Here is a 26,623-nt window from a genome sequence, read left to right as displayed (position 1 = left end):
CCTGCTTCCCGCTCTGTACCTGATGGTTCTCCAGGGCTCCAGCGGCTGCCCGGTCCCCAGCTGGTGCCACTCCTGTCTCCTGAATCTGACCCAGGCCCCTCCTGCAATCTGACCACCACCCCTGCCACCAGCTGCTTCCTGTCTGTCTCCTCTCCCAAGAGCCACACTCGGATCCACACTAGGCATGACACACAGTGACCGCTGGCCCATCCCTCCATCTGCACCTGGTATAAGGTGGCCCTGACTCTGCTCCCTGCCAGCTCAAGTTTCTCACCAGACATGGTGGGGACAGCTGGGCTCCCTGGGCTTGCCTCTCACAGGTCCCTCTCAGCTTTCCAGTCTCCATCCTCTCAGCTTCAGTTTTCCCTGCCTGGGAAATCGGAGTTGGGAAACATAAGAGCTCCTTTTGTGTTAGGAACCTGAGGAATTACGTGGTCCAGAGATGTCATCAGCTATCAGCTGTGACCAACTGGGGGCTGCCTACAGCACAGCATTGCAGAATCTGAAGCTGCAGCACCCAGGCTCTACAGGAGGAGAGCTGTGGTCAATTAGAAATGTCTGCCGTGCATGGGTGCAATTGATTAGCAATGTCTTCCATGAGTGTGGCTTTATGAATGCCAGGAATTGCCATCCCTGGTCTGGTCCAACTTTTATCAGGATGCTATCTATCTATCATCTATCAGCCTATCTGGAGGGAGGGAGGGAAGGAGGGAGAGACAGACAGAGAGACAGAGAGAGAGAGAGAGAGAGATTCGTCAAGTGCATACTTCTCCAGGCATAGACTTGTGGGATATGGTCATGAGCTGATACCTGGACACAGAATAAGACAGACAGACAGTCCTGACTCCTATTAGTGAAAAAGATATTCCCTTTACAATCCTTTTCCTTTCTCTCAAGGAGGAAGTTTGCATTTGGCCCCGGGATGTCTTCGACAGCTCCCCAGCAGCTTCTCATTTCCCCTTTAAGAGAAAACAGGTTTACCGCAGGCAATGAATATCAACACTATTTTGTTGCATTGTACTTATTTTGTACAGTTACCTTTTATTTATAGCGAAAATGGGTTTTTTCATTTACAGAGTAACAAAGATTTTTCTTTAAATAAATTTATTTCAACAAAAATGAATTGACTTAAAAAAAAATTAAGAAGATAACCACAAAGATGGTACACACAGACCATTAAAAAATACAGATGTATAGATACATATACCACCAATGATTAAGACTTAAAAAAATGTAACCCTCCCAAGAAGTGGGAGCCTCCCAAAGTGGAGAAGGCAAATACAATTTCCATTTGGGGAGATAAGGAAACTGACTTGCAGAGAGGCTTAGTAGGTTGCCCCAGAACACACAGCAAAGCTGTGGAGCCCCTTGTGGTCTGAAACATTCTGGACCCTATGGCAGGAGGTGAGACTGTCCAATAATTCAGCTCTTTTCAAGGCATAGACCCAAGACTCAGACAACCTCAAGAAAGGGGAGTTTATTCTGGATATAAAGGCAACAGGAATCCCGACCAAACGGTCAGCAGCCCTCTCGGCAGTAGGTATTTTTGTATTGGGAGCCCAAGGTCCTCTGCTTAGCGGCTCAACGCTCGTCTACCTTTTCCAGGGAGCCTTGTCCACAAGCACCTGCTCCCAAGGGCCTCCCTCCCTGAGTTCAAACGCCTAAGACAGAGATGATCTGATTGGCTAGTTCAGGCCCGGCCTACCTGATTGGACAGAGCTTGGCACCAAGCCCCCCATAGGCTGCTGGTCAGCCTGTGGGGGCGTGTGGTCAGGTGCCCAATCAACTGTGAGCAGGGCCTGTAAGTGCAGGTGCTTGATGCCTGCCAGGTCAGAGTTAGCTGGGACTGGGGTCGCTGGGACTGGGGTCACTGTCCTGCTAGGGTGGAAGGTTGTTTGAGCCATTGCAGTGTGATCTGCCTGGGGCAGAAGAAAGATACGTGGAGGGGTCGGGGTGGGGGGATAAGCCCCTTGCAGAAGGGGGCATGTCAGACCTAATGGGCACGGGACTCTGCCTCTCTGTGTGAACGTCAGGTGCAGGGAGCCCAGACGAGGTGGTGCCAGGTAATTAATTCGTTCATCTGTGGTATACGACGGGGTGCTGGGCACTGTGTCTGGGGCAGTGGAAAGATAATGAGGCCCTGCCCTGTGGAGCTGCCCTTCTGGAGGCCAGTGTGCCAGCCCCTGAGCTGCAGAGGAGACAATGAGGCCCTGCCCTGTGGAGCTGCCCTTCTGGAGGCCAGTGTGCCAGCCCCTGAGCTGCAGAGGAGACCCCTCCAGTGGAGGGGGGAGTGGGAGATCCCAGGCCTGGCAGCATCAGGGCCCACCACTAGGCGGGGCTGCTGCCTGGGCCTCGGACTCCAGAGTTTACTTTCCATTAGCTTCTCTTGTGGGTCTGTGAAGCCACTGTGGGAAGATGCAGCAGGCATCCACTTTGTGGGGGTATCTGTGCCCTTACTTGGGCCCCAGCATTAAGGATGCAGCAGCCGGCTGGGCGCGGTGGCTCACGCTTGTAATCCCAGCATTTTGGGAGGCCGAGGCGGGCGGATCACGAGGTCAGGAGATGGAGACCACAGTGAAACCCCGTCTCTGCTAAAAATACAAAAAATTAGCCGGGCGTGGTGGCGGGCGCCTGTAGTCCCAGCTACTCGGAGAGGCTGAGGCAGGAGAATGGCGTGAATCCGGGAGGCGGAGCTTGCAGTGAGCCGAGATTGCGCCACTGCACTCCAGCCTGGGCGACAGAGCGAGACTCCGTCTCAAAAAAAAAAAAAAAAAAAAAAAAAAAGGATGCAGCAGCCAAGCACTCTGAGGTCTCAGAGATCCCAAGGAAATAGTAACAGGGCCTCTTTCTCCAGGCGCCCTGAGTCCCTGACAGCTTCTCCCTCCAGCACTGACGCTAGAAGTTTCTGGCAGATTAAGGGAGGCAGTGCTTCCCTCCAGGAGAAGCAAAACCGGCACTTTAAAGAGTCAGGGAAGTTTGTCACCTAGATGAGGGGGAGGGCACAGCAGGCCCAGGGAATAGCACGTGCAACAGAGGGCGTGTGAGGGAGCTCTGAGTGGCTCAGGAGGACGGTAGGGAGGATTGCAGAAGGGGCTATCCCCACACGACACCAGAAGTGCAAGTACCAGGCTGAGAAGCGGGGCTGAGGGCAGTGGGACCCATGCAAGGTTTTGAACCGAGGGGGAGCACGGCCATATTTGGGTTTTGGAAAGCACGCTCAGACTGCTTTGTGGAGGGGGAGGGGAGGGGAGGGGAAGAGGCTGGGGCAGAAAACCCAGGGAAGAGGTCAGGGCAAGGAGCCCTGGAGAGCCGTGAGGACTGATATTGGTGAATAGCTGCAGGGCTGGAGAGGAGCGATGTTTCAGAGCCTAAACTCGTGGGACTCTGTGATTAAAGAGGGAGTTGGGGAGTTACCGCCCCCCTGCAACACACACAGTTCCTGGCTCGGGCGGCAGGGCCAGGGAGCAGCAATGGAGGTTTGGAAATGGATGTGCCAAGTGTGCAGGACTGGGTGGGGGCCATCTGGGTGGAGAAGTCCAGGTGCGACTGGACACTGAGTGTCCTCAGCAGTGGACTAAGGACCCTCAACAGGGTCCTCCTCAGGCTCGGCGCAGAGCAGGCAGCTGCCTGCCTCCCACCCCTGGCCATCTGTCTACACCAAGTGAGTTGGGTCCTGACCCTGGAGTTCTTGGAGGGACAAGTAGGCATCAGTGTTCAGGGGCAGGCGAGCATTAAGGGCCCTGAACTCCCCCTGCCCGGGAGGCCTGGACCAGGGGAAACTGACCCCCTCCCTGGGGCCAGGGTCAGGGGCCTCCTCCACAGCCTCTCGCAGCACCAGCTCAGGGGGTGGCTGAAAATCCACCAGGTCTGGGACTCCTGGGGTGGGAGGCCCCAGGGGCTGGGGGTCCCAGTCTCTGGGGACTCTTTCTTGCAGGGAAGGGGGCAGCCTCTCTTCACCAGCCCCGCTGTCCCCAGGGGCAGTGCTTGGGGGGCTGGGGCCACCGAGGAGACTGGGGGAGAAGAGCAGCAGGTCATCCCTGGAGGGGAAGGTGCAGTAGGCATCGTCCTCCCCTGACAGAGGCTGCAGGGGTTGGGGGGAAGACCCTGTGGGTGCTCCGGCCCCACCCTCATCAGGGTCTTCCTCTGCGCAGGGGTCGTAAGTAAAGTACACCTGGCAGGCCTCTATCTCGAAGGCGTCCGGAAGGTGGAAGAAGAAGTAACCCTGGTTGGTGAAGCAGCTGGTCAGCGAGTGGTTGCTGCTTAAGGACGCAGGCTCAGGCACCTTGTCCTGCTGCACGAGCAGCTGCATCGCCTTGTCCCTCTCCAGCACTTCTAGTGGCGAGATCTCAGGCTCCAGGCCACCAGGGCTGAAGGACGATGAGGGGAAGGGCGAGGACAGCCACTTCTGGCGGGAGAAAGGCCAGGGGTGGGTGAGTGGGGGCTTCCTTCCCCCTCCACCCCTTCCTCTGGACTGTCAACAGCTCCTAACTCCTCCTCCTCCTGAAGCAGTTGGCCCAGGGCTGCCCCCTCCAGGAAGTCCTCCCTGACTATAGCCCCGCACTCCCCTAACCCACCCACTGGCTTGGGGAGCCCTCTGGGCCACCAGGCCAGGGAGACTGCCTGACCCACAGCCCAGCACAGGCCTGCCTGGCTCCCAGTAGTGCCCAGGAATGTTTGCCTGCTCAAGAGTGACTGTTTATTGGGCACCTGCTGTGAGCCTGGCACTGTTCTAGATGCTGGGGACCCAGGAAAGGAGAGAATCCTCAGACTGTCCAGTGGGCACTAGCACAAGTGTGTGAATCGATGCACCCATGCCAAAGCAGAAGGGCGCTGAGAGCACAGCCTGTTCACCTTACAGACGCCCAGAGACGGGACATGCCCTGGCCCCGATCACAGACTGGCAGGTGGCAGAGCTGGGATCCAGGGTCTCCGCTTACACTGTGGTGGGAACGTCTCTTGGGGAAGCTGATGGTTTCCTGATTCACCTTTCCCCCAGTTCCCTGCAGCCCCCACCCCCACCTCCTCCGCCTCCCATCCCCAGAGAGAGGAAAGTGGCCATCAGAGCACTTCTCAGTTGCCCGGGATTCCAGAGAGCCCTGGCAAGGAGTGGGAAGAGCCGGGTTCTAGCCCTGGCCCTGGCACTCACTAACTGTGTGACCCTGGGCGGGCCCCTGCACCTCTCTGGGCCTCAGTTTCCATGACAGTTAGCCACGTCTCTCCTGACTTCCTCGCTGTCACCCATCAGGTCACCAGGGAGACATCAGGTAAGCAAATGGAGATGTAAACACCCGAAACGGGGTAAGACACAGACTGTACAGCAGAGTGGGGGACAGCAGGCCCTCCTGGTAGTGTGGCAGGGGCCTCTGGTGGGTGAGTTTGGGAGCCCTGACAACCCTCTGTCCCGGGAACCCACAGCAGCTGGACTGTGCCCCCTAAGCACAGGGGCCAGGCCCAGTGGGCTCCCCAGGCCTCTGTGCCCAGCACAGGGCTGGCAGGTCTCATGGATCTATTTCAGAGGAATTAATGAACCAGCAACGAATGCCCAGTTCTCCTCTCCAGGGGGAGTCCCTGAGGCTGAGCCAGCTGCTCCACAGACACACACACACACGCTTACATGCATGCACACATGCACACACGTGCACACACCACTCAATTAAATTCGCCCCCTTCCCGAAACCAGAAGTTATGTCACATAAGAAAAGGCTGACAGAGGCAGAACGGATAAACTGAGGATGGCAAAGAGGGGTCGCTGGCTGGGCAGAGAGAAAAAGCACTGGTCGGGTGAGGTTCATGATACGCAGGGCAAGGGCAGGGCCAGGCAGCAGCCCCGAGTGTGCAGCCAGAGAGGGAGCGGCCAGGCCTGTGGCCAGCGCCGGTGAGCCAGGGGCCCACTGCCTGTGGCCGGCTACTTCCTGGGCCTGAGCCTCTGCCCACAATGCCCAGAAAGGGGCTTCAGGAGAAGCTCATGCCCCTCACACACGTTCCCACACTCGCACACACATTCCAGGATCCCCTGGGAAGTGGGGGTGGGCCTTGTGGCCCCTGTGGGTCCTGGGGTAGAGGGGTAGGTCTCTCACCCAGATGCAGAAAAGGTGGGGCCCGCTTTGCCAGCCCTAACCCCCAGCCACATCATGCCTTCCTCCTTGGGACCCCGCTCCACACCCTAGATCCAAGGATGCCCTCATGGGAAGCTGGAATGGTTTGCAGCTCCCACCTCACAATGTTCTAGGTTCATAGAATCAGGACTTAAAGCTGGAAGGTATCTGAGCATGCAGCTAATCTAGCTCAGCCTCCAACCAGTTCAATGGGGCAATCTCTATGTTTCTGACACATAGGCAGCCATGGCTTGCTTGAATACCTTTATAGATGGGAATCTTGCTACCCTCAAGGCTGAGGGAAGAATTTTAAGGAAATACATTCCTGCACATTAAGAGTACTGCAACTAATGGCCAGGCACAGTGGCTCACGCCTGTAATTCCAGCACTTTGGGAGGCCGAGGCGGGCAGATCACCTGAGATCAGGAGTTCAATACCAGCCTGGCCAACATGGCAAAACCCCGTCTCTGTTAAAAGTAGAAGAATTAGCCAAGTGTGGTGGTGTGTGCCTGTAGTCCCAGCTACTCGGGAGGCTGAGGCAGGAGAATCGCTTGAACCCAGGAGGCGGAGTTTGCAGTGAGCTGAGGTCGCGCCATTGCACTCTAGCCTGGGCGACAGAGCAAGACTCCGTCTCGAAAAAAAAAAAAAAAAAAAAAACACGCAACTAAGATATTCTCATCTTGGGAGTTTTCCAGGGAATTCCAGAAGGGGCCCTTGATCAGCCCTGATAGAGAACTCCAAAGCCAGGTCATGACAGCTCTGGTCCGGCATGGCTTTCCTCCCCTGCCACTCCTCTTGACCTCCTTCTGCCCCTACCTCATCCCCACCCCCCAATCTTGGGAGCCTAGAGTGGGGCTAGGGTGGTAAAAAAGTACTCCCCACGTCCCCCCTTCATTTTTGAAGCTTCCTGCCTGAAGGGGGCATGGGCTAGGGAAGAGGAGACGATGAATTTGAGATGGAGTTTAGAGCATTACTGCTCTGTGGGCCAGCACTTTAAAAATGAATCCGTGTTTTGTGACTCAAAGTGATGGGAAGACTTGTTAGTATCCGTGCTAAGTTATGGAGCCTGCTCAGGAATTTTGGGCAGGGACAGGAGAAGCACAGAGCATGTCTGCACAGACAGTAGGGTGGAGAGAGCTTGTGCTGGCAGGTCCCGTTCGTTCAGCACACTGGCAACGGTAATACCAGATAGGGTACTTTTTTTTTTTTTTGAGATGGAGTCTCACTCTGTCGCCCAGGCTGAAGTGCAGTGGGGCCATCCTAGCTCACTGTAACCTCCGCCTCCTGGGTTCAAGCGATTCCCCTGCCTCAGCCTCCTGAGTAGCTGGGATTACAGGCACACGCCACCACGCCCGGCTAATTTTTGTATTTTTAGTAGAGACAGGTTTTCACAATGTTGGTCAGGCTGGTCTGGAACTCCTGACCTCGTGATCCACCTGCCGCAGCCTCCTAAAGTGCGAGGATTACAGGCATGAGCCACTGCACCCAGCCTGATAGGGTTCTTTTGAACACAATGGCAATGTTCTCAGGGCAGGACACATAGTAACACTGTTTTTCTCCTCATCTAACAGGTGGGGAAACTGAGGCCCAGGGAGGCTCTATAGGCCCACGATCACACAGCCAGAAAGTGGTGGAGCTGGGATTAGAACCCAGGCAGTCTGGCTCAGATGGAAAGTGCCAGAGCTGGAGAAGAGACCCATGCCCACCCTGGAGGCTGTTCACTTCAGCGTTTTGTCTCCTCTCACAAAACACAAAATTAGCTACTAACCTGCCACCCCCTCATCCCACTCACAGCCCTGCCCACCTCTGTCTCCCTGCCCTGCCCTCCTACCTGGACATCTCCTCCATGCTCTGAGCTCAGCTGGGAAAAGAACTTCGAGGGGTCTGGGGTGTGACACTTCAGGACCTTCTTCAGCCTGGACAGAGGAGAGGAGGGAAGGAGGGGGGTGAGAAAGGGAAGGGCCATGGCATTATGCCATCAGCGCCACCGCTCTAGATGCTGGGCATGGAGCCACGCCACATTTACTCATGTATTTATGCTGCCGATACTAAGTGTTCACTGTGGGAGGACGCTGTGTTGGGCACTGGGGAGACAAGAATGGCCAACAGAGGAGGTCCCTGCTCTCAAGGAGCTGACGTTCTGATGGGGAGATGGACACAAAGCATGTTGCAACACCACCATTCATTCTGTGGAGACAGAGAGCAGAGTGCTACACAAGACGGGGAGGTGGGGGTCAATGGGGGTGAACACACAAGCCAGAGTGGTCAGGGATGGAGATGGCTAGAAAAAGTGGAATGAACCAAGAGGAGGGAGAGAGGAGACAGGCTTTCTTGTCAGGGCTGCCATGGATGGTGGTTCAGGTTGTACACTGCCCAAGGGCATTAGGCTTGGGCAGGGAGTGGGAAAGGTGGTGGTGAGTGAGGCTGAATTCCAGCCCATGTTGCCAAGCTGAGTGTCTGGAACCTGTGTACTTCACCCTGAAGAAAGAGGCACCATTTTTGATTTGCACAAAGGTTCCACACTGCTGGTGGGGGCCCTCAAGGGCCAGGGTGTATTGCAGCACAGTAAGCGGCCTCTGAAGAGCATTAAACAGGAGAATGACATGGTGGAGAAAGGACTGAGGGGGCGCAAGAACGACAAGGAGGAGGGCAGTCAGGAGGCCACTGAAGCCACGCCTGGGAGAGGGCCTCTCCCTCTACAGGGACATGGTTTCCCCAAAGGCCTGCAGGGAGCTGTGGGCGGAGGGGACGGGTGGGTGGAGGAATGCCTGTCTTCTTGGGAGGAAAGAGGAAACGGGGCTCCGAACACTGCCGAGAACCACTGTTCCAGGACGAGGGTCAGGAGAGCGGCACTCACTACTAACTGGCTATGTGACCTTGGGCAAGTCAGCTGACTTCTCTGGCCAGTCCTGGCATCAGTTAAAAGGCAATGGTAGCCCCTGACTCACTGCCTTCCCAGTGCTGTGGAAAGTCAAGTGAGGTGACACAGCTAGGCACGCTTTGCAAAACTCTTGGGAGAAGCAGGGCTCTCATCAGGGGGCCACATCCCCTGGTCAGAAGAGTCACCTCCTCACCGCTTTGCCCTCCACCAGGCCACGCTCCACACAGCAGCCAGGGCCACAGAGGGTAGAGTGGATCCTGTCCCACTCCTGGGGAAACCCTCCATGACTGCTCAGCACACAGCCCAAGTCGTCACCACGGCCTGAGGCCCCAGGAAGCCTCACTGCCACCACATGTCCAGGCTCAAGTTCAGCCTCCTCCCCCACCCGCTTCTGTCTCCAGCCACACCAGCGTCCCTGCACTCTGTTCCTGGAAGTTTCTTCCCTCCTTCCTGCCCAGGGCCTTTGCACATGCTGTTTCCTCTGCCTGGGACACTCTCCCATCCCCTCCACACTCCCCATGGGCTCCTGATACAGATTTCAACAGAATCATCCCTTCCTCAGGGAAACCAGCCCTGGCCATGCCCCAGCCAAGGTTCCCCTCCCTGTTGTCTGCTCCTGATACAATCAGCACTCGGTATCCGTGGGTTCTGCATTCACGGATTCAGCCAATCTCTGGTCAAAAATATTCAGGAAAAAAAACTCTCATAGCAATACAACAATAAAAAATAATACAATTTTTTAAAATACAGCATAACAACAATTTACATAGCATTTACATTGTATTAGGTATTATAAGTAATCTAGAGATGACCTAAAGTCTCGGAGGATGTGTGTAGGTTACACGCAAATACTCTGCTGTGTTAAATCAGGGACTTGAGGCCGGGTGTGGGGGTTCACACCCGTAATCTTAGCAGTTTGGGAGGCCAAGGCGAGTGGATCACCTGAGGTCAGGAGTTTGAAACCAGCTTGGCCAACATGGTGAAACCCTGTCTGTACTAAAATTACAAAAAATTAGCCGAGCATCGTGGCGTATGCCTGTAGTCCCAGCTACTTGGGAGGATGAGGCAGGAGAATCGCTTGAACCCTGGAGGTGGAGGTTGCAGTGAGTCAAGATCATGCCACTGCACTCCAGCCTAGGTGACAGAGTGAGACTCTGTCTCATAAAAAATAAATAAATAAAATAAAAATCAGAGACTTGAGTATCCACCAGCTTTAGTATCTGCAGGGGGTAGGGAGGGTCCTGGAACTGGTTTCCATGGATCCTAAGGAATGGCAATACATCGACATCCTCCTCCGCCATCCTGATCCCGGTGTGTCATTACACACCTGCATGACTGTCTGCCTTCTCCCACTGGGCCGTGAGCTGCCTGGAGCTGGGGCGCATGCATGTGGCCTGCCACTGTGTTCCCAGCTCTTTGAGCTGTACCTGGCATGCAGCTGGTACTCAGTGAATACGGGAATAAGCGAATGACCTTCAGACCTAGATGGACCAGCGGGGACCCAGACACAGAGACAGCTGACGTGTGCACACAGGCACCCCCAGTCCTGACAGCAGTGTTCTGGATAGGTCCCCGGGGGCTCTCCCTGGAGGGCTGCACCTCCCACCTTCCCCTCAGGTTGGTTCCACAGGTTCCCCCTGTGGGGATGGGACACAGGGAAAGGCCAGGTTTTGGACAGGGAGGACTCTCTGGAGGGTAGAGGAAGCACGGGTTTATCAGAGCAGGGGGTTCGGTCCAGAATCTGACCTGGCAAGGTGGCATGTATGCATGTAAGTGTGTGTGTGTGTGCATGTGTGTATGTGTGCTTGTGTGCGTGTGTGTGCATGTGTGTGCATGTTGGAGGGGTGGGAGCACGAAGGAAGGGGAGGAGAACCTTCTTACCACGGCCCGGTGTTCCCGCAGTTGATCAGCAAGTACACTAAGATGATGAAGCCAAAGGTCCCGCTGAGACCCACGAGGAGGTGGCCGAGCCACGGAATGGTGTCCTTCCCCAGGGCTGCCCAGGGGTGGGAGAAACAGCAAGGAGAGGGGTTAGAGAAGTGCCCTCACTCACCCTGGGTCAGTCACCCCAACACCCCCATCCAGGGCCCTGCCAGGCAGGCCTGCGTCTGGGGGGGCTGGGGACAGGGTTCTGCTAAGCTCATCCTCTCTGGGAAGCCAGATTTGATGCTAAAAAGAAATGACAGGGTGGCATTCCAAGAGCTCCTCTGGCTCCAGACAGATCCCATGGGCCCACCTGGTGAGCCTACAGCCCCCCACCGCCCCCACAGCAGCCTGGGCTCCAGCTGGCTACACCCCTCTCTCCACCTCCCTCCAAGCACCACTTAGAGGACCCCAGGTCTTGTCTGGGCTTGAACTCAAAATGTGATGCGATGAGGGACAGGCGCCCAGCAGACCTGCTGAGGGCCAGGCTGCCGGGACGTCACACGCCTTCCTCACAGCAGCTCTGCCCATCTGTACCCATTTCACAGATCAGGCCGAGAGGTGAAAGCAGCCATCCCTAGCCCCAGCAGAAACCAGGAGTTAGAGATTTCAGGGTGGAGAAAAGTGAAAACAGCCTTTCTGCCCCTCCCCAACTCACAAGGCCCATGGCAAGCCCCCTTCCCTCACTGAACCCCTGTTCCTGTCTGAAAAGCGAGCCCCCTGCAGGGTTACAGCAAGTGAGGGATGGAGCTGACTGCTGTACCCTCACCCCAGACGGGGATAGAATGGAGCAGCTCCTCCCCCAGCCACCCCCTCCTGCCTGAGGCCCCTCCCGCCCTTGCTGCCCACCAGTACCTGCAGGCTTTGTCCTGAAGGCCAGGGGCTGGCTCCAGGGGCTCCAGGTCGTGAACTCGCCTTGCAGAGGCTTGACCCGCACCTGAAACTCATACTGGGTGTCTGGGGTGAGCGTCTCCAGGCAGATCCATTCCTGCTTCTGCTTGAGGATCAGGAGGGGGGCCTCCTGGGTCAGAGACAGGACTGTCAGCGCCCACCTCACCTCCCATGGCAGGGCCAGGAGGCTGAGCACCACAGCACCCTCCTCAACCCCCACCAGCTGCACCCCCTCTTCCCTGCCACCCAAAGCGCCCTCACTACCCAGTTGCTGGGGCCTCAAACCCCAGGGTCATCCTCTAAAGCCCAAGTCATCAGCTAATCAGCTGGTTCCACCCCCAGAACCTGGTTCCACCTCCACAGCCATTCCAGAACCATCCCCCCTCTCCCCGCTGCACTCACCCAGGCCTGAGCTGCCACCCTCTGCCAAGCCTGCAGCTGGTCTCTGGTTCCCACCATGCCCTGCTGCAGTCTAATCTCCACAGGACCAGAAAGCGGGACATCCCCGCACACCTCTCCCACCCTGGGATGCTCTTTTTGCCTCCTCCTGCTCCCCAGACATATAGCAGCATCCTGCATTTGCCGTGGCAGGTCTTTCTAATTTTGCAAAACTTCTCCCCAGATCTCTGCAGGTCAGCTCCTTCTGGATGCCCAGGTGTCCAAGGGGCCTTCCCTGGTCACCTGAGTCTGAAGTAGCCTGGGCCAGTTACTGTCAAATACCTTGCCCCGTTGGGTTTTCTTGATGGAACTTATCACCATCCCGGTGCCTCACTATCCCAGACCCTGTGGCTACATCTGCTGACTGACTGCCTGCCTGCCCTGCCCCAGTCTGAGACTCCTGAGAGTGGAAGTTTGCTGAGCTCACCCTCCACTCTCTCCCCATCATCCAGTGCATAGTAGGTGCTCAGCAAATATTTGTTGACTGAGCAGCTGAGTGAATAAAGAAATGAGTGCAAGTGAATGAATAAGCGACAGGCCCGCACAGATGTGGAGCAGATGGGCTTTGACACGTGGAGGGGTGGCTTCCCTGGCCTCTGAAAGCCCATGGGGCTGGGCAGCTGCCTGTCTCCTGGCTTTCTGAGTCTTTCCCTGGTGTCAGCCTGGAACCTGCTGCCAGCCGGATCCCCAGGATTAAGGGGGCTAGATAAGGACGTGGAAGTCGGGGAGGCAGCCCCAGGCAGTGCAGAAAGAGCACAGGAGTGGACTCAGCCACCCACCATCCACCTGGGGCTGATGGGACCTCGACACAGTGAAAAAGGGACAGGACATGGACCAGGACAGGAAGGAGGAACCAGGGCAGGTGGGGACTGGGCCACATTCTCACCTCCCAGGTGTGGCCTGGGGACAGTGTCCGGGCCTCGAACTCCAGGTGTCTTTCAAAGTAGTGCGAGGCTTGGGAGATTTCCCAGCTTATATTGCATCTGTGGGTCTCCACGTGGACGACTTGGAGGGAGATGGGGGCCATCAGGCGAACTGGAGACGAGATGGGGGACGGGAGAGCAGTCAGCCATGACCTCCAACTCCCACTTTGTACCTGCCACTCCTCCCTCCTGGCACATGCTACCACCTCCCCTACCCCCCAACCCAAAGCCCCAGGACCCGCTCCCTCACTGCCTCCAGGCGTCTCTCAATGATCACCTCTTCAGAGAAGCCTTCCTTGACCACTCACCACTCTGCATCCCCCTTGCCTGTTTCATTTTTATTCCCAGTGCTTATCATCATCTGACCTATGAAATATATGGTTTGGTTTCTTTATTCATTTTCTGTCGCCCCCAGCAGACTGTGAGCTCTCCGAGGGTAGGGACTTGGTTGTCTGCTGTGTCCTTGGCACCTGGAAGATTACCTGGCACTTGATTCAGTAGCTGCTGGATGAATAACTCACGGCAGCTTTTCTCTGCACCTAGAATTGACCTGAGAGCTTTCCATGGATCATCTCATTTATTTTAAGTGTGATGATTATAACACTGTGTGATTCTGAAGTTAAATGAATCTCAGTTTCTATACTTCTGAGACTCTATAGAACCACGTAAGTGATAAGCAGATGCTGAGTGCTGACTACATGGTAAGCAGTTTCTGTGTCTCAGTTCAAAGATGCCTTACAAGCCTGGTGGGTAGGTGACTCCGATTATCCCCAAAACTCAGGCTCAGAAAGGTTCGATGGTCTGCCAGTCAGATCACACCCAGTTCAGGCCTGACTCTCACTTTCTACCCCACTGCTTCCCTGGAGATGGCCCCCAAGATCAGCAGGCAGTCGCTCAGGCATTCAACAAACCTTCCCAGACCACTGTCCTGATGAGACCTAGTGCTGGGTGCGTGGCAAGGAGACACAGGGGTGGCAGAGACTCTGCCTTCAGGGTGCTCACAGCCCAGTGAAAGAGACAGACCTACAATCAGGCGGTGACAACCCGGGACATACATTCCCAGAAAGAGGAGGTACAAAGGGCTAGGGGAGTCTAGGAAGGCCTCCTGGAGGAAGTGACTCTCAACTAAGCCTCAAAACATGAGTGGGAATTTTCCAGGTGTAAAGAACCTTCCAGGCAGTGGGATCGGCATGTGCAAGGGCTCAGAGGCAAGGATAGGCAAGGTGGGTTTGGAGAGCTGGCCTTTGGCTGCAGCAGAAATATAGGCCGCAAGAGGAGGAGCGCCAGGGAAGAGGCCCAGGGCTGGATCCTGAGCAGCCTTGAATGCCAGAGTAAGGAGCCAGGACGTCACCCCGAGAACAGCGGGCAGTGAGGTGGTCAGATGTGGGTGTGGAAGCTGCGGGGGAGAGAGGATGGAGCAGGGAGGATCCCAGAGGAGGTGGGAGGAAGGAGGTGCCCAGCCCTGCCCCAGCCCCACCCTGGCTTCCTCACTCACGGTTCTCAAAGGGTTTGAAGTCCTGGATGGCCATCATCCTCCATCGCACCCCTTCACGGCACATCACCCTCAGGGTGACGATGTCCACTGCAGTCAGCTTCTGAGACTGCAAGGGAAGGAGGGCAGGGGTGACGCTTCTAGCAGCTAGGGGTAGGGGAAGGAGGAGGCCACCGGGATGACCCGGGAATATTGGGGGCCTCTCCACATGCCCTGCCACCCAAGGAAGGGGCAGCAAACATTTTCTGTAAAAGGCCACGTAGTAACTATTTTTGGCTTTGGCCACATGGTCTCTGTCACGATGACTCAACTCCGCCACTGTAGTATGAAGCAGACACAGACAACATGTAAATGACTATCAGGGCCATGTTCCAATAAAACTTTATTTACAAACACAAGCAATGGGCTGGATATGGCCCATGGATCAAGGTAGTTTACCAATGCCTGATCTAAAATGAAATGAGCTACCTTGAGAGGGAGTGAGCTCCCTGTCACAGGAGGCTTGCAAGCTGGCGAGCCCCCACAAATGTACAGGTCTGGAACTATACCTGTTTAACATTTTTTAGTGTGAAAGGCCCTCCCCTCCCCTATCTCTCCCCATCCCTATGCCTTGAATTTGCTGGAAGAAAATGGCCAGGTATTGAGCATTCTCCTGTGAGCAGTCACTGCTCAGATGCCTTAGCCCCTCAATGCACACAGCAGCCATCCCATGGTATGGGTGGGGAGGCTGAGGCTTGGGCTGGTCAAGGGACCTGCCCCAGGTCATGCAGATGGACAGCAGGGGAGCCCAGGTTTAAACCCAGGCCCTCTGTGTCCCCCTACAGTGTGACTGCATCTCCGAGTCCTGGCTTGTCATGCCTGACAGAGGGCTGCCGAGTGAGCAGCTTAAGGCATCTTCCCACTGGGCAGGTGCCAACCCTGCAGCCCGGCAGCCCTGTGGGAGGAAGCTGTAGCACAGGCCTCTTAGGATCTGGGGTCCAGGATGCTGATTTCAGGGCCAGGACCTTGGGCACAGTCCCTCTGATCTGCATAAGACCCACTATGAGCAAACCTTAAGCCTGATCATTGGAATTCCCCAAACTGGCCAGTTCCTCTCCACCCCATAGACCCTGTCCTAGCCTTCTTATAGCTGCTATGGGGGCTAGATTTTCCCAGATAATAGTAGTCTCATTATTATTGTTATTACTATTATTGTTATAAAAATATTGCCAATCATACATTCGCATGATCACTCACACTGTGCCAGGCACTCTTGAGAGCACTTTACATATATTGTCTCATTTAATTCTCTCAACACCCTTGGGCACACGCACTGTCACTATTTCCATTCTATAGCTGAGGACACTGAAGCACAGAGAGCCTTAGAGACTTGCCTGAGGTCACACAGCTAAGAAATGGTGGAGCCAGGATCAGAAACCAGGCCACCTACAGAGCTCCCTGCACGGGCACAGCATCCGGTTCCAGAGGCTGTGATTTTATCAGCTACACTGTGGGACTCCATCTTCACACTCTCCTGCCCCTCAAGAAGACGTATAACCTGATGATGGTTAGAAGATGTGGTCTGGGTGTCCTTGGAGCCCGCTGCTGCCCAGGAGGCTTTGACAGACAATAATTTGATGTACACTCATATGGACACGGCCATATGCCCTGCAAGAGGCAGCCTAATGCAACGGTGAGAAGCCCGAACTGGGAGCCCACAGGCCTGGGTTCAATCCCAGCTTTGTACTTCCTGGCTGTGTGACCTTGGGGAGGGACCATACCTCTTTGAGCCTCAGTGTCTTCATTGGTAAGAAGAGGACAGTGCTGATGTTTACCTATGGGGCTGTAGGTGAAGGCAGCAGCTGCCCATCTGGAGCGGCCGCTGCTAAAACTCTGGCTGCAGCGGGGAGGCGTAGCCGGGGTCTCCTGCTCCACGGAGCAGGTAGGGGCCCTGCCCTCCCAGGCAGGGCTGCAGCTGCCTAAGTCTTGGCTGTGGACCCAGGCCCCCTGGTGCTCTTGGGGGCTGGGATCAGGCAAGAGCCCCGCTCTCCTGGGTGCAGCTGCAGCCACCAAGTCTCAGAGCCAGGTGTCCCTGCACTCTCAGGGGCCCTGGTCCAAACCCAAGCCTCCAGGTGACCTTGCAAGCAGGGAGCACGCAGGAGACCCACCCTCCTGGGCACAGCTGCGGCTACCCAAGTTGTGGCTGTGGACCCAGGCATCCCTGCACTCTCAGGGGCTGGGAAGGTCCCCCCTGCCTCCGCAGGCTCAGAGCTGTCTGTTCCCACTGCTTGGCCTCTCCCCTGCTTCTGGCACCCGATCTGATCCTGGAGGCACAGTCAGGGCTACACGCTCCATGGATCCAGTGCGAGTCGGGGACAAGCGGGACCCCCGCCCCTTCCGAGGTAGCCAGGAGCTCTCCTGGGGCAGCTGCAGCTGCCCAAGCCAGGACCCAGGCATCTCTGCTGCCCCTGCAAGCTCAGGGGTGTCTGCTCCTACTGTCTGGCCTCCTCCTGCTCCAGTGCCCACTCCAATCTCAGAGCGGGGCCAAGCCCAGGCACTACCACAGCCTGGCACGCTCGAGGCAGCACCGACTCACTGGCCCCAGCTGCCTCGGCCCCCTCTGGACTTTAGGCACCAATGAGCACAGGGGGGTGGGAAGCCACGGGGGTGCAGGGGGCAGCTTGGCACTGGCCTGCAGATGCGCCTTGGCCCGAGCACCCTGGGCAGAAGGAGACGGGTCCCTGGTGAGGTCCCACCTTCAGGCTGGGGAGGGCCTGAAAAACAAGGCCCTTGTTGGGCCTTGACCCAACCAGGTAGGTGCCATTATTATGCCCATTTTACAGAAGGGGAGACTGGGGCACAGGGGTTGCCCAATGTCAGCCAGCTGGCGGAGCCAGGGCTGGAGCATCCAGCTCCAAAGTCTACACCCTTCACCCCCCACACTGCGCTGCACTGCCAAGACCCCAGGAAGAGCTGGGTGTGGTCATTACAGTTACTGGAGTGCCATCTTACTTGATAAGGAACACAAGTGTCACAGGACCCACAAAGCGCAGGGGAGACAGCAGGAGCAGTGGCAGAATGGCAGATGCCTCACATACAGAGGGTCCGTCGGCCCTGGGGCAGGCCTGAGTCCACGCCCTGGGGTGTCACCTGTTTTTCTCTGCCTCCTGCTCAGCGCTGGGCATCCTGCTTGGCCACAGCCCCAGCCATCGGGCCTCAGCTCTTCCCCTGGCATCCGGCCCACCCTGAGATCGCAGCCCAGAGCTGGGAGACCACCCTCTCCCTGCACTGTCTCCCCGGGTGGGCTACTCACATCTGGGGCTCCAAGGATCAGGTTGCAGGCCCAGGATGCTTGACTCACGGGGAGCAGCTCACAGGTTTGGTTCCACCACCTTTCATGGCAAAAGACCCTCTTTAGAAGAACAGGAAGGACCCACACAGCTGGCCCAAGGGACTCTTCTCAGATCTCTCTGCTGCGAGGATGGCACCAGGCAGCAAGGCCAGGCTGGGGCCCCTGTGCCAACCACTGTGAGGGGCACTGCCTCCCCCACTGGCTCCGTGGTATTCCTCCCTCATGGGCACCTTGTCCTTCCCCCTCATCCCAGCCTGGTCCCATGGCAGCTGGAGTGATCTAGAAACACAAACCACTTCAAGACAGGCAGTCCTCCCCACCTAGAGCCCTCCAAAGCTCCATGAGGCTTAGGATGAAGATAGATCCTTAATTAGGCCTTCAGAGCCCTGTGGAATCACCACCCGCCCAGAAGCCAGGGCCCGAACCTGCCTTGCCCCTCCGTCTCCCTCCCCATTTTCCCCCACCCCATACCCTATGGAATCCACCTGGGCCCAGCCACCTCTTTGTGGCCTTCCCCTTCTCCCTGACCCCATCAAGCCTACCTGGGGTCAGTCCCTCACTCATGGCCGCCTAGATGTTTACATCACAGTGACATCTCTCTCCCATCCACCAGGCACCCCAACCACTCCCAGGTTCCCTGTCCCCACAGCTGCCTGCAAGTTCTCTCAAAATCCGAGATTATCCAAAAAGCTTGGGGACACTCCTTTCTCCCCACTTCCTCTCTGCTTGCCTCTAGAGTGGAGTCCAGCCTTGGCATAGCAGGCTTGCAGCTCAGTGTCCCCAAACTACCCTGTCCAGTTCATCCCCAGCCCCTTCACAGCAGCCTGGACTCCACCCAGGTTCTAGAAGTCTAAATAGCAAACGATCCCTTGATTCCAGGTCTGGGCCCCAACTCCTGTGATTCGAAGAGTCTGTGGGTCCCATTAGTCCAAGATTCTGTAAATGCCGACTCCTTGGAGTCCAATGTATATGATCCAGAAAACGAGATCCCACCATCCTAAGATTCTGCAGTGTGGCCAGTGGACTCACCGTCTGTCCGGCCAGGCATGGACTTGGCAGGAAGTGTCCTGCAGAGCCCCATCTTGGCTCCAGACACAGGAGATGTTGGCTTTCGAGTTGTAGAAGCATGTGAACTGGGAAGTGCCTGCCGGGCAAGACAAGGTGTGAGTGCTGACTGCAGGTGCCCACGGCCCCCCAAGACACGCACGCTGCCCCTGCACCTGGCACCCACGCTTGCCAGAGGAGGAGGTGGGTAACTCTGGAGAGCAGAGAAGGGATTCATGGACCCACATCAGAGAGGAAGAAATGGAGCCCCAGAGGCTGCAAGTTCCTACAGGCAAACTAACGCAAGGCAGGGACAGAGAGTAGCACATGCCTGTGGCTTGGAGAGGCAGGTGTGTGTGTGTGTGTCTGTGTGTGTGCATTTGTGCTTGCATGCCAGGGCAGGGGTCCAGGACAGAGGGTGAGGCGGGAGATGGACACCTGGTCTCTGGCCCCATCCCCTTCTGGGAAGAGGCTTTAGCAGGGCCTTAGCCATCTCCCCATAGGGAAAGCATGGCTGTCCAAATGTCAGGGTCCTTACCATTCACGGCTGCAGATGCCCAAGGGGTAGCGAGGGGCAGGAGGAGGATGAGGAGGGGCAGACGCCAGGACAGAGCGGCGGCCGCCATTACATCCACAGGGTGGAGCTGAGGAAGGAAGCCCTGGCAGGAGAGGAGAAAGAGAGAGCACACGTGAATACACATCCCAGGCCTCGCTGCCCCTAGAGGCAGGCTGGGCCCACCCCCTCAGTGTGCATGGTCTGCACTCGGTGCCAGCTCAGTCCAGCCCCGGGGCCTTTGCACCTGCTAGTCCCACCACCCCACACAGGCTCACACCCTTCCTTCAAGTTTCTGTTCAACTGCTGTCTCCTTCGAGAGGTCTTCTTTGACTAGACTACATAAAGAAGCACCCGTCATGGCCAGGCGTGTGGCTCACGCATGTAATCCCAGCACTTTGGGAGGTCGAGGCAGACGAATCACCTGAGGTCAGGAATTTGAGACCAGCCTGACCAATATGGTGAAACCCCGTCTCTACTAAAACTACAAAAATTAGCCGGGCGTGGTGGTGGACACCTGTAGTCCCAGCTACTCAGGAGGCTGAGACAGGAGAATTGCTTGAACCCGGGAGGCAGAGGTTGCAGTGAGCCAAGATGGCGCCACTGCACTCCAGCCTGGACGACAGAGTAAGACTCTGTCTCAAAAAAAATAAAAGAAGCACCCTTTGTTACTCACCACCCCCCGACACTTTCATCACAGCATTATTTATTTGTTGTTTACTGACTGATTTATGTTTTCCTCTATCTCTCTTCACAAACACACACAGAGTCACGTAAGCTCACTAAGGACACGTATTTTTGTGTTTTGTTCATTGCTAGGTCCACAATTTCTAGAACAGTGCCCGGCACATAGTAGGCATCTGGCAAAAAAAAAATTCTTGAACAAACAAGTGATGGAATAAATATAGACAGAGCTAAAGTCAGCAGGCAGAAGGGCTTCCAGAGGGCTCTGAGCCTAGCCCCCTGCCTCTGCCCCTCACTCTCCCTCAAGGGAGTTGAGGCAATGGTGTGAAGGCATCAGGACATGAACTCGGAGAAGCAGAAAATCCCTAGAGGACAGGGAAACTGAGGCACAGAGGGCTGCAGTAGCCATTACGGAGGACCTTGTCCATACTCGTATTCCCCTACCTGTCTGGAAGCTCCCTGGAGGCAGGGGCAGATTGGTCACCCAGATTATACCCCAGGGAGGAAAGAGACATGAAATCTCTAAGCCAGCCCTGTCAGAGGGAGGCTCAAAAGGTTTCCGGGAGTGCCTATTATGCACTGGCTGGCCACTGGCCGGCGCCTTTTTTTTTTTTTTTTTTTTTTTTTTTGAGACAAAGCCTTGCTTTTCAGGGAACCTCTAGCCAACCATGGAAGCTCCCGTTCAGCACACAGATGAGGCGAGACCACGACTGTCGCAGTGGAAACGGGAAAGAAATGTAGGTGCCCCCACCCTCTGCAGGGGCTGGGTGTGCGGAGGGGAATGAGAAAGTGAGCGCGTGGTCATTTGGGGAAGATAAGGGGACTGCTTCCAGGAGAGGTGTTTGGAGCAGGCAAAGGGGGAGGCAGGGAGATGAGGAGGAGGCTTCCAGGGAAAGATGAGGGTGGCCCCAGTCAGAGGGGGCAGGGGCAGAGGGGAGAGGAGCATGTGAGTTGAGAGATGCGGAGGAGGTGGAGCGTCCTTCCCTCCCTCCTGCTCTTCCATCTCAAGAGCTTCCAAGGCCCCTGAGTGTTGGGCTTTCTCCCCGCTGTTCCCCCTTCTCCAGCGGCTCCAAACTCAAGCTCTCACTCCCCTTCCCTTCTCTCTTTGAGCCTCTCACTGGCTCCAGCCCTCAGCTTCCAAGGGTCTTTCTTCAGCTCAGCCCCAAGCCTCCACGTCCCTCCCGATGGTCTGCAGGACCCCCTCGCAGGGGATGCTCCTGGACCCGGCAAAAACCCAGCTCATCCCCAGCTCTTCTCCTATCTGACTTTCAGTTCTGGGACAACTGTACCCTTCCTGTTCCAGGAGACCTTTGCCCCCATACCTAGCCAGTCAGGACACTCCTTAGACAGCAGGACAGTCCAATGACTACTTGTTGTCTCTTCCCCACCCTCACCAGGCCAGCCTCGTGCTGTTCCAGCCCAGACGACGGCACCACCCCATCTGCAGGCTCTCACCTGCCTTCCCTGAAGCCCGCCTCCAACCACCCACCTCCCTGCCCAGGAACCTGCAGTGGCCCTGTTGCAACCAAAGCCTAAATTCCCATTTTCGAGGCTTTCTGGGACCGGGATGAGGTCAGCCCACCCTTCCAGACTCTGCCCTCACAGGAGCAGGTGCATGTACCCAGGCCAAAGCACACACACACTGCACCTACTTGCCTGCACAAGCCAGTGGCTCCAGGTGACCAGGAAACCGACACTCACCCTCCAAAAGTCCTTCCCAAGTCTATCCTTTCCCTGGGTCCCCTACAGATCCTGCCATCCTTCAAGCCCATTTCAAACAGGCCCTCATGCCTTTTTCCATGAAGCCTTCCCTGATTTCCGTGATGGAGGGCGAGGGCTTCCTCTTCTGAGCGCCTTGCTCCTCCCTCTAGTCTGGCAGCAGCAGAGCCAGCACTGGCCAGGGGCTGGCCCACCAGCACACTCGCTCCAGGGACTGCTGAGCACAGGGCCGGGCACACAGTCGGTGCTCAATAAATGTAGTGAAATGAATGAGTGTGGTCAGAGGCCTCAGTACTGCAAAGAAAAGCAGAGCTCTTTAGATGGCCCTGGATTGTCTCCTGGCTTACATCAGAGCCACCATGGAGCTGGGACCCACGCCCTGGCCCCAAAAGCCATGGGTTCCATCTCCTAAGGCAGATATCACGGGAGTAAGAGTCAGAGGCCTACACATTGTCACAGCTGCAAAGGCTCTCTGAGCAAGCACAGTCCCTTGTTCTACATTTGAGAACATTGAGGTGCCGAAGTGGGAAAGACTTGCTGAAAGTCACATCAGGAGCCTAGCACTGTGCTGGGATCAGAACCCACCTCCATGCTGCTCTGCCACCCCCTTAACCATGCCAAAACCATTGGCTGACAGGTTACTGTAAGCCAGGCTCCATTTAAAACTCTTTAAATGCAGCAATAAGGGCCTCTAGCGGGGATACTCTTATTATCCCCATTTTCCAATGAGGAAACGGAGGCACCCAGAGGTGAAGTGCGTTGCCTAAGGTCATGCAGTGGATAAGAGGCCTTTCTGGAATCTGAGTCAGGGCAGACTGCCCAGTGCCCAGGCAGGGATCCTCCCCTCCCAGAACTCCCCAGATGCGTCTTCCCACCACGACAGCTCACATGACGGTAAATATGCACTGGTGATCTAATACCACTCGTTATGCGTACTGAGCACATACTCTATGCCAGGCCTAGGGCCAAGTGCCTCACATATGCCAGCTCATCTAAGCTGCCCAACGGGTTTATTATCCCATTCTACAGATGAGGAAACTAAGGCTCCAAGTCCCTAACTTGCCCAGGGTCATATACACAGTAAGAGGCGGAGCTAGGGCTCCAGGCTCACTCTCTCATGCTGTCCCACCCTGCCAGACACTGGTCCCAGAGGTAACACTGGTCCCAGAGGTAAGGCTGCCACCCTCTCTGTCCTGGGAGTCAGGGCCCAGCAGCTCACAGACTGGCAGGTGCTTATTCTGGGTACCATGGGCTCACCTTTGCTTGGTCCACCGTCTCCACAGGAGGGTGAGCTCCCCAGGGTGGGGGCTGATCACCTCTTTCTTCGGATACCCCAAAAGCAGAGGGCATAGGGTTGGGACCCCAAAGGGTGCATAGCCCAACCAGGGGACTCCCACAGCCCCTGTGCCCCTTCACGCTCAATCATGCCAGCCTGGCCGTGGGGCAAGGGGACCATCAATGTTTTGTGTGGGTGTCACCCCAGGTCGGGCCCAGCCTCAGGATGACCCCATGACCCCATGCCCAGGACAGGACCTGCAGAGAGCCCCAGTGTGTGAGGAAGGTGCTGGGAGACAAAGGGGTGCAAGGTCAAAGGAAGGTTGGGGCAAACCACAGGCCCAGCCTAGAGGCAGCCAGGCAGGAGGAGAAAGCGCCATCTGGAGTCTGCTTCCCGCCGCCTGGAGCCCAGGGGTGCAGCGATGCTCGGAGAGGGCAGAGTCCGTGGGAGGATGGTGTGAGGGTGCCAGAGGGGTACAGAGCTGAGGGAGTGCCTGGCAGTCACTGAGGCTGCACCCTCATTCTGCAAGGGGGAGGCTGAGCCTCAGGGAGGCCAAGGAACCCACTTAAGGTCACACGGCGAGGAGAAGCCCAGACTCGGGTGACAGCAAGTGGAGCCCAGGACCTCGAGTTTGAGCACCCCCTCCTGGGTCCTCAGGCACACCCACACGTGCCCTGTGGTTCATGACTCTGAAACTGGTCACACCCACGGATGCCTACGTCCCCACCACAGCCCTGCAAGGTGGGTCTCGCTGCCCCATTTGATCCATGCCAGAACTGAAGCCCGGAGCGGCTGACCCCAGCCATCTGATCTCCAGAGAGATGCTGCTGGGGACAGGGACTGGTGCCTGCTCTCTCTCTGCCTACACTGCCTGCCCTGAGCGCTCGGGGGTAGTTCAGCGTTTAGCCCTCCCTACAGCCCCATGAGGAGGCTCTAGTATGCCTCCTTTTTGCCAGATAAGGAGACTGAGAAATAGGTCAACCTCTCGCCCAGGCAAGAAGGGCATACAGCTGGGATTTGAACCTGGTTAGGTGCAGTTTGGGGCCCCTGCTGCCATCAGGGGTACATGGTGGCTAGGGCAGGGCGGTAAAGCAGGAGCTCGGGAGCCCATGGTGCATCCCACCTGACCTCCGAACTCGATGGGGCCTATGTCCCCTCGTCCCCTCTGGCCACCTCCACCTGCCACCCCCAGCTCCCATACACAGTGCTTGTCTCTTGCTATTTAACTTCAGGGGCTTCTCCAGCTGGGTGCGGGACCCTGGCTCTGGGGGAAGGAAGGGGACCCTTGGGGATAGCACAGCCCCTCACTCCACCTCCCTCCCCTGAGGTGCTACGAACACAGTTAAGGGTGGGAGGCTTCGGCCCCCAGGAGAGGAGAGAGCATGAGCTCCAGGCAGCCCCAAAGATGGGGTCCCATCCCCAATGTCTGGAGATGCTACTGACCTGTCTAGTCATGCAGCCAAAGGAGGGACAAACCCAAACTCAAACCCAGGGCTCTGCCTCCAGCCTGGGGCTCCCAGAGGCCTCGCAGCAACTTCACTTCATAGATGGCTCTCCAAGGGGACCCTTCTCTCCCCACTTACTCCACAAAGCCTCCTGATGAGCAGTCGACACAAGGCTGCCTCCCCCAGTATATGGGCCCCACTCCACAGAGGTCAGGAGGGGACTCCTCCCTGTCCCACCCCATATCCCGTACCCTCTCCGGGCACCCAGGCTATCCACCCACCCCTTCTCTACCTCTTCGGGTTGGGGGCCCAGCACACAGGGCCCAGGGAAGCCCCTCATCCCACAGCAGTCCCTAGCCTCCCCTGAATGGGTTGGGAAGGAGAGGTGACCGGGGACTGGGGACCGCTTTTTCCTCCAGCCAGGAGCCGTGAGAGCTGGGCCCACTCCCTCCCCAGGGGAATTCTAAGATAAAGTTAGGGGATGGGAGTTCAGGCAGAAACTGCTGGGGGAACTGAGTCAGAGCTGAAAGTCTTCTCTGTGACTTTCACTCCCAGCCCCCTGGCTGGTCCACAGGGGCCGGGAGGGAGGCAGGGGGGCATCACCTGGCTGAGACATGGGGCGGTGGCAGCGCGCGCTCTCCAGTCCTCCCCGCTGCTGGGACCGTGGCCATCTCTCCAGGGCCCTGCTCAGCTCTGGCCCAGGAGACGGCTGCGGCTGCTGGGGCCGCAAAGACTAAAAGCCCAGAGCCAGCCCACTTCCTGTGCAGGGGATAGAGGGGCAAGGCCTGGGGTGGAGAGGCGGGGAGACGAAGCTTATGAGAAAGCCTGAAACTCCTCAAGCACCCAGGGCCAGATAAAGATCTGCCTCCTACGCTGGGGGCGGCACAGACACACACACACACACACACACACGCGCGCGCGCACACACACACACACTCACACACAGTCAAATAGGGGCCTAGCTGCACACAGGAGCCAAGGGAACACAGGCCCTCCCTCTCTCCCCTCCTACATCACCCCCACGCCAGCTCACACAGGCTACCCAACACCTCTGACGCCTCCATCCGGTCACACACATACCCACTAACACGTAGGCTTCACACAAGCAGGTCCCTCTAGGTGACCCCAGTGTCTCACCCTCCTTCCAGCCTGCAACACACCATCTTTCAGAGACTCCCATTTCACCCAGCCTTCCAGGAAGCCCCTTACTCCGTTTAGCATTCAGAGATGACTGTTTTTTTTTAGTTTTTAATTTTCTGGGCATGTGGTAGGTGTCTATATTCATGAGGCACATGAGCTATTTTGATACAGGCATACAATGTATAATAATACATCAGTATAAATGGGGTATCCATCACCTCAAGTATTTATCCTTTCTTTGTGTTACAATCCAATTATACTCTTTTAGTTATTTTTAAATGTACGATAAATTATTGTTGACTAAAGTCACCCTGTTATGCTATCAAATACTAGATCTTATTCATTCTATCTAATTCTGTTTTTGTACCCAACAACAATCCCCACCCTTCCAGCCCCCACTGCCCTTCCCATCTCCATCACTGCCCTTCCCATTTCCATGAATTCAATTGTTTTAATTTTTAGCTCCCACAAATAAGTAAGAACATGTGAACTTTGTCTTTTTGTGCCTGGCCTGTTTCACTTAATATAATGACCTCCAGTTTCAAACATGTTGTTGAAAAGACAGGATCTCATTCTTTTTCATGGCTGAATAGTACTCCATTGTGTATTATACGTACCACATTTTCTCTATTCATTCATCTGTTGATGGGCACTTAGGTTGCTTCCAAATCCTGGGTATTGTGAACAGTGCTGCAACAAATGTGGGAATGCAGATGTCTCTTCCATATACTGATTTCCTTTCTTCTGGGTATATACTCAGCAGTGGGATTGCTGGATCATATAGTAGT

General features: G+C 56.2%; 1 protein-coding gene across 1 annotated transcript; it reads right to left on the bottom strand.

Moving 5' to 3' along the window:
* Nucleotides 1-1,005: 1,005 nt before the first annotated feature.
* On the bottom strand, nt 1,006-25,527 carry IL2RB (interleukin 2 receptor subunit beta). The gene is made up of 10 exons (XM_055252734.2): nt 25,299-25,527; nt 19,557-19,677; nt 19,004-19,118; nt 17,936-18,014; nt 14,647-14,752; nt 13,115-13,263; nt 11,755-11,920; nt 10,858-10,972; nt 7,927-8,011; nt 1,006-4,405 (listed from the first exon to the last, which is right to left on the bottom strand). Exons 2-10 carry the CDS (start codon nt 19,642-19,644, stop codon nt 3,653-3,655), a joined length of 1,656 nt encoding a protein of 551 aa, XP_055108709.2. The 5' UTR covers nt 19,645-19,677; nt 25,299-25,527; the 3' UTR covers nt 1,006-3,652.
* Nucleotides 25,528-26,623: the final 1,096 nt, after the last annotated feature.

Source organism: Symphalangus syndactylus, chromosome 18 (genome assembly GCF_028878055.3).
Source record: "Symphalangus syndactylus isolate Jambi chromosome 18, NHGRI_mSymSyn1-v2.1_pri, whole genome shotgun sequence".
In the NCBI taxonomy this organism is placed as follows: domain Eukaryota; kingdom Metazoa; phylum Chordata; class Mammalia; order Primates; family Hylobatidae; genus Symphalangus; species Symphalangus syndactylus.
This window is presented reverse-complemented; position numbering and strand designations above follow the sequence as displayed.

Excerpts from the sequence above, each read along its gene's own strand:
- IL2RB (XM_055252734.2), bottom strand. The coding sequence starts at position 19,644 with ATGGCGGCCGCCGCTCTGTCCTGGCGTCTGCCCCTCCTCATCCTCCTC. Across the intron at positions 13,264-14,646 it reads CTTCAAACCCTTTGAGAACC|TTCGCCTGATGGCCCCCATC; the intron begins GTGAGTGAGGAA and ends TCTCGTCTCCAG. Across the intron at positions 4,406-7,926 it reads AGCATGGAGGAGATGTCCAG|AAGTGGCTGTCCTCGCCCTT; the intron begins GTAGGAGGGCAG and ends TTCTCCCGCCAG.